We start from the raw sequence: 7,052 nt of genomic DNA on the forward strand, positions 1-7,052 counted from the left end.
TTTTTTTTTTTTTTTCCACTTAGTTCAATGAAAGCATTAACCTACATTTTAAACAATCCTTGCTCTGACAATCTCATGAGACAGAAGGAGGAATTCGATCAATGAATAAGAAAGCATTTTGAAAACCAGCAGTCATTACCTCATCAGCCTCATGACTTCAGAGTCTAAACCATCCCCCACACAAGCTAGGGTCTTAGGCTTTTGGAGCTCAGCTCAGCAGATGTGTCACCTTCTTCTGACTATGGCTGCTTGTTCACACTAAAATGAATCAGGCTGGCAATGCTCTTTCAGGTGGCAGATGGGGCATGGGATAAGGCCTTTAATCCTTCCCCTACAGCAGTCCCACTCCAGCACCTAACCTTGGCCCAACCAACTACAATTCCCAGAGGTTAAGTTCAAAGGCCCTCTAGTAGCCTCAAAGCAGCTTCCAGCAGCAGCAAACCTAAAAAAGGGATGGTGGGCATGCACAGACATCCATACACAACCTGTTTCCTAGCTGTCCAACTGACAATACAGACCCATTCCAGCCATTCTGGCAAGTGATGGAGATTCAGCTGCTCCTGTACCCTGGATATAACCCTCACAGCCACAGCTACTTGGATCTTAGCCTGCTGTTACATACCAAGGCCAAGAGAGCTCACTCATGGCCAGCACTACAGCCTATAAAGTCCTAATCTGAGGGAGGCCCAGAGTGCATGCAAATGATCAACAGCCTAGCTGAGAGACATCCCTTTCCTCAAAGAGATCCTGAGCTGTCGTCGTCATTCTTGCATGAAGGAGTGGCAAAGAGGGACAGCAGCAATAGCAAAGGGTTATGGCTCTATCCACAGGAATGGAGGAGGCAGAGGTTGGTGGTGGGTGAGCAGTAAAACAAGTTCACAAACTAAAAAGACAAGGCCAATGCTTCTTGCTTATCTTGGAATCCATAAACATCTTCAGTAGATAAACAGACCGTAACTGCCTCTCTAGAGGACACCCATCTAGTTAGCACTATGCAAGTACACACGCCCCAGTGTACTACTCCTGCACATACATTTAATTCCAGTTTTGGACAAACCAATTAAGGCCTGGTAGCAGCTACTGCGTGTGTGTCAAAGGCCCTCTGACCCTCCTTCCTGGTTATTCCAGACACATACCAAGTAATATTTCTTGCTTTTGGGTGTGTACTCTGGGTCCCACTCCTCTTCCCGATTTCTTTTTTGGAAATCGTTGTTGCTGTTGTTGTTATTGTTCCCAGAGTAGTTGCCTCTGCCCCAGCCTCTTCCTCTGGCTCGAAATTGCTATTGCAATAAATGAGGGGAAAAAGGAACAAAGGATCATGCCAGGAATGGAAACAAACCTCCCTGCTTTCTGTTCAGATACTTTTCTGGCATGGAATAGGCAGCTATCTTCCAGACATATACTGGGCAGCTGATTTCCAGCCATTTTCTTTCTCATCTCAAGTCTGTGGCCTATACAGAGGATAAACCTGCCCCAAGGGCCTCCCTACAAACAGCAGGAGTCAAGGTAAGTGGGGAAGTTCTGAAGCTGTGAGGCTGTCTAGCTAAGTGATTACGAACAGAAAAGTAACTAAAAATGGAAAGGCCAGGAAATGTGGGAAGGAGAACCAAAGATTCCAGGGTCTTTGGGTTGGATTACTTATGTCAGAGGCAGCAAAATTGCTATTCTGATGAAACATAGTCAGAACTGACAGAAGCAAAGGGCTTAAAGAAAAGGGGAGAGGGGAGGGTCTTACAAAGGTTCCTCGAGCTCTGCCACCTCCTCTTTCATTTGGACCCACAAAGTCTTTGGTCCCCAGTCTTGATTTGTCAAAGCCTGTGGTGCTCTCCTCTCTTTCCTCTGTCTCTTCAGTGTACTCTTCTGCTTTGTAGGAGTGAGATGACTGGGAGGAAGAGGAGGAGGATCTTGACCTGTCTCTCGCTCTCCGGTGCTTCCTGTGCAAAGAGAACAGATAGGGTAATCAATCATCTTCTAGGGGACACTGGTTGGCTGGGGCCTCATGGATACGCACAACAATCAGAAATGTGCTGGTGATAAAGAAACTGACGATGAGGAACCTTATAAAACCAGCTCACCCCCAACCTACCCACCCAAGATACTTCCTCTCAATTCTGTCAGTCATGTTCAGTGACACAACTATGTCTGAGACTGTGATAAACATGTGACATACACAGGAGCAGGAACAAACCACAATCCATGGCCTCCAGTAGCTCAGTCTAAGATACAGGCATGAATTAGTAAGGGAGAAGGAAACTAACACTATATTGAGAGCTCCGATGTATCTTGTACTGGGCCAGAGGCTTTGTATATTAACATCTGTTAGTGCTTTCTATTACTTTTATTTCTTATAGGAATGCTACCTGGCTTACAGGATTCTCTAAATAATGTGTTTAAACACTTTACACCAACGTAACTGGCATGCAGTAAAGGGCAGTAACACTCAGCATTATTTCCCCCATTTTACAGGTAGGAGACCAGGTGAGAGAGCTGAGCAGAATCCTAATTCCAACCTAGATCTGACTAATTACACCACAACTTCACAAATCACCTCCCACTGAGCTCAAACAGGTTGTGTCACTAAGCCTAGGATATGGCGTAACTCTCCCAAAGTTATTTCCCTTCCCTTTCCTTCATCTAGGAGAAATTACAGACTAGGGCAAATTAGCTTAATACAATGAGTCATTATCTTTATACTAAGGTCAGTACTAGTCCTGCCATGTGACAGTAGTTACTGAATGCCTCTGGGAGTCAGCAAGGCCAGGCTCCCAGGAGTAAAGGAGTAGCAGAGCCAGCCAAATGTCAGTAACCTATTATTCATCATTCTTCCATTATGAAAGGCACCATGCTCCCTGCTCCTCACCGACACACACTGACTCAAAGGGGAAATGTAAATTACCGTCATAGGATTCATGTAACTTCAACTCTGACCCCACTAAATATCCATACTATTTCAAGAGGTTTTCAAATATAAGACACTCGGGCGGGGCATAGTGGCTCACTCCTATAATCCCAGAACTTTGGGAAGCCAAGGCAGCTGGATCACTTGAGGTCAGGAGTTCGAGACCAGCCTGGCCAACATGGTAAAAGCCCAACTCTACTAAAAATTCAAAAATTAGATGATCATGGTCACAAGCGCCTGTAATCCCAGTTACTTGGGAGGCCGAGGCAGGAGAATCACTTGAACCCAGGAGGCAGAGGTTGCCCTGAGCCGAGATCATACCACTGCACTCCAGCCTGGGTGACAGAGCGAGATTCCGTCTCAGGAAAAAAAAAAAGATTCTCAAAAGGCCTCAAATTTGAGTCTTGGCGTTCTTTTTTTGAGATGCAGTCTCGCTCTGTCACCAGGCTGGAGTGCAGTGGTGTGATCTTGGCTCATTGCAACCTTCACCTCCTGGGTTTAAGTGATTCTCCTGCCTCAGCCACCTGAGTAGCTGTGACTATAGGCACACGCCACAATGCCCAGCTAATTTTTGTATTTTTAGTAGAGACAGGGTTTCACCATGTTGTCCAGAATAGTCTTGATATCCTGACCTCATGATCCACCCACCTCAACCTCTCAAAGTTGAGGTGAGCCACCGCGCCTGGCCAGCATTGTCTCTTATTAGCTGTGTGACCTAGGTAAGTCAGTTATATAAAAAAGAGTTCTGGGCCAGATGCGGTGGCTCACACCTGTAATCCTACCACTTTGGAAGGCCGAGGCAGGTGGATCACAAGGTCAGGAGTTTGAGACCAGCCTGGCCAAAATGGTGAAACCCTGTCGCTACTAAAAATACAAAAATTAGCTGGGCGTGGTGGTGCACACCTATAATCCCAGCTATCCAGGAGGCTGAGGCAGGAGAATTGCTTAAACCCAGGATGCAGACGTTGCAGTGGGCCAAGATTGTGCCATTGCATTCCCACCTGGGTGACAGAGCAAGACTCCATCTCAAGAAAAAAAAAAAAGAGTTCTGGCTGGGCACAGTCGTTCATGCCTGAAATTCCAGCATTTTTTTGGGAGGCCAAGGCAGGCAGGTTACTTGTGCCCAGGAGTTCTAGACCAGCCTGAGCAACATGGCAAAACTTCGACTCTATAAGAAATACAAAATTAGCTGGGCATGATGGAGCACACTTGTAGTCCCAGCTGCTTGGGAGGCTGAGGTGGGAGGATCACTTGAGCCCAGGAGGTCAAAGCTGTAGTAGGCTAGTGATCACACCACTGCACTCCAGCCTGGGGGACAGAGAAAGACCCTATCACAAAAAGGGCCAGGTATAGTGGCTCATGCCTATAATCCCAGTGCTTCAGGAGGCCAAGGAAAGGGGTGGGAATCACTTGAGGCCAAGAGTTCAAGAACAGCATGGGAAACATAACGAGCCCGTGTCTCTACAAAAAAAAATTTTTAAATTAGCTGGGCATTGTGGTGTATACCTGTGGTCCTAGCTCAACCCAGTTGGGAGGCTGGATCACTTGAGCCGAGAAGTTTGAGGATGCCATGAGCTGTGCCACTGCACTCCAGCCTGGGTGACAAAGCGAGATTGTGTCTCCAAAAAAAAAAAATCACAGAATACTGGGGTTTGCAGGGGACTCATTCAAAGTTACATAGCAAGTCAGAGGTAGGCATGTGTTCCAGGAAAAGGAAATCAGAATTAGTTATCCAGACTCAACTCTACTTGAGGAGTTCATGTTCCACTTCTTTTTTTTTTTTTTTTTTTTGTGAGACAGTCTCTCTCTATTGTCCAGGCTGGAGTGCAGTGGCACGACCTCGGCTCACTGCAACCTCCGCCTCCTGGATTCATGCAATTCCTCTGCCTCAGCCTCCTGAGTAGCTGGGATTACAGGTACATGCCACGATGCCCGGCTAATTTTTATACTTTCAGTAGAGATGTGTTTTCACCATGTTGGTCAGGATGGTCTTGAACTCCTGATCTCGCGATCCATCTGCTTCACCCTCTAAAAAGTGCTGGGATTAGAGGCATGAGCCACCCCACATGGCCATCATGTTCCACTTCTAAGTGGCGGCCTTGGACTATTGTATCACCACCTTCATTCCCTGCTGACGATGCGCAGGTTCTTTATCTACGGGCAGTCCTGAAAGCTGCCAGGAATCCTAATGCATAAGTAACACACTGGAATGGGAGACAAAGTAGAACAAAAGATCTGCGTTTGATGTCAGCTGATCCTTGTGATATTAAGGCACGTCATTCTTAGCTTGGCTTATCTTTCAAATGGGCAAAATGGATATCACACCAACTGTTCAACTTTTCTCAAAGGGTTATCAGAAAATTGATATAAAAATGCAGCCAGGTTTCACACCTGTAATTCCAGCATCTTGGAAGGCCTTGGCGAGAGAATCACAAAGTCGAGAGTTCGAGACCAGCCTGGCTAACATGGTGAAACCCCATCTCTACTAAAAATACAAAAAAATTAGCTGGGCATAGTGGTGAGTGTTGTAATCCCAGCTTCTCGGGAGGCTGAGGCAAGAAAATCGCTTGAACTCGGGAGGTGAAGGTTGCAGTGAGCCAAGACTGTGCCACTGCACTCCAGCCCTGGCGACAGTGCAAGACTCTGTCTCAAAAAAAAGAAAGAAAAAAAAAAATGCTTGCCAGATGAAATTCTGAATCAGCAGAAGTGTTGCTTCTTACCAGAAGCTACGGGGCTTCAACTATACTACTTTTATTGACATACAATTAAAAAGTCATGGAACATTCAAAACGTAAACAGAAACATCAGGACATAGCCATGAATGTTGCTCCACAAAGTTCAACAATGCTACCGTTGTTTAAGAAGTACTTGGAACACTTCTCTTGGAACTGTCTGTAAAACTAGTTTAAAAAGCACTTAAAATCAACAATCATGTCCCATCTAGTTCTCCCCTATTTCTTTGACTCAATAGTTTTATTACTTGACAATGACTTTGAGCCATTTCTAAAATACAACCTCCCCATGAAAATCTGTGATGAAAAACTGCACATCTAAAACAACGAATTCTCAAATGATTATAATGATTCTCCACACCATCCCTATGGTTAGTTTAAGATTAACTTCTCTCATAAAGTCTTCTTTGGACAAAGATCACACTATTTTGATGTAGAAATTCTGTCTTCAAACTAGGGACCCTACTTGACATTTACATGGATTAAAAGAAGAAACAGGCTGCACTAACCCTAAACTCCTCTGATTTGAAAATTCTGGTTTGTAGCCCAAAGGGGGCAGACAAGAGACTCAAGAGTCTGAAACAGGTGACAGACAGGGGCTTACGTACTTCTGCTTCTTTGATCCTTTATGAGTTTTCTCTGTTTTCTCAGCTGACCTTTCCCTTGAGTGGCTGGAGTCTCGGGAATCCACTGATTCTCTCGATTTACCTCGTTTAAGATCTCTCTCCTTATGTTTTTTACGACGTTCAATATCAAGGCGGAGATCAACAGGATCATCTTTGTATTTTCCCTCAGCCTATCAAAAGACAAGTCAAAATTAAGGTTTCTGGGATTCAGAGCTGTCAACTCAACCATCCCACCAACTATGTGGTTTTTACTCCAATGGAGGGGTGCAGAGGAAGCACTGGGTAATGTGAGGCATCTCAGCAAAGCTTGGGAGGGATGCAGGATGTCCCACAGAAGTTACTTCATAAGTAACACAGAACCCAAGCTAGTTCTCCAAAATAATGGTGATGGGCTTCCGAAAATGCTATGCATTGATCTCACTCTATTTCCTTTCTGGCCCAGTAATGACTCTGGCTAGTTTAGAAGTTGAGAAGGCTGGCCAGGCACAATGGCTCACGCCTGTAATCTCAGCACTCTGGGAGGCCACGGCAGGCGGATCACTTGAGTTCAGGAGTTCGAGACCAGCATGGGCAAGAAGGCAAAACCCTGTATTCTACTAAAAATAGAAAAATTAGCCAAGCGAGGTGGCACACGCCTGTAATCCCAGCTACGAGGGAGGCTGAAGTAGAAGAATCACTTAAACCCAGGAGGCAGAGGTTGCAATGAGCTGAGATCGTGCCACCGCACTCCATCCTGGCTGATAGAGTGAGACTCTGTCTCAAAAAAAAAAAAAAAAAAAAAAAAAAAAGAAGCCA

At 45.4% G+C, this 7,052-nt stretch overlaps 1 protein-coding gene across 2 annotated transcripts in view; it reads right to left on the reverse strand.

The window, feature by feature from the left end:
• THRAP3 (thyroid hormone receptor associated protein 3) overlaps window positions 1–7,052 on the reverse strand; it is a 79,862-nt gene that overhangs the window by 2,436 nt on the left and 70,374 nt on the right. For both annotated transcript variants that reach the window (XM_017501049.1, XM_037728678.1), the window contains 3 exons: window positions 6,240–6,427; window positions 1,736–1,934; window positions 1,138–1,280 (listed from right to left, as the gene is read on the reverse strand). In XM_017501049.1, coding sequence (XP_017356538.1) covers window positions 1,138–1,280; window positions 1,736–1,934; window positions 6,240–6,427 — 530 coding nt within the window. The remainder of the gene's footprint in view (window positions 1–1,137; window positions 1,281–1,735; window positions 1,935–6,239; window positions 6,428–7,052) is intronic.

The sequence above is a fragment of the Cebus imitator genome, unplaced genomic scaffold (assembly GCF_001604975.1).
Source record: "Cebus imitator isolate Cc_AM_T3 unplaced genomic scaffold, Cebus_imitator-1.0 Scaffold277, whole genome shotgun sequence".
NCBI lineage: Eukaryota > Metazoa > Chordata > Mammalia > Primates > Cebidae > Cebus > Cebus imitator.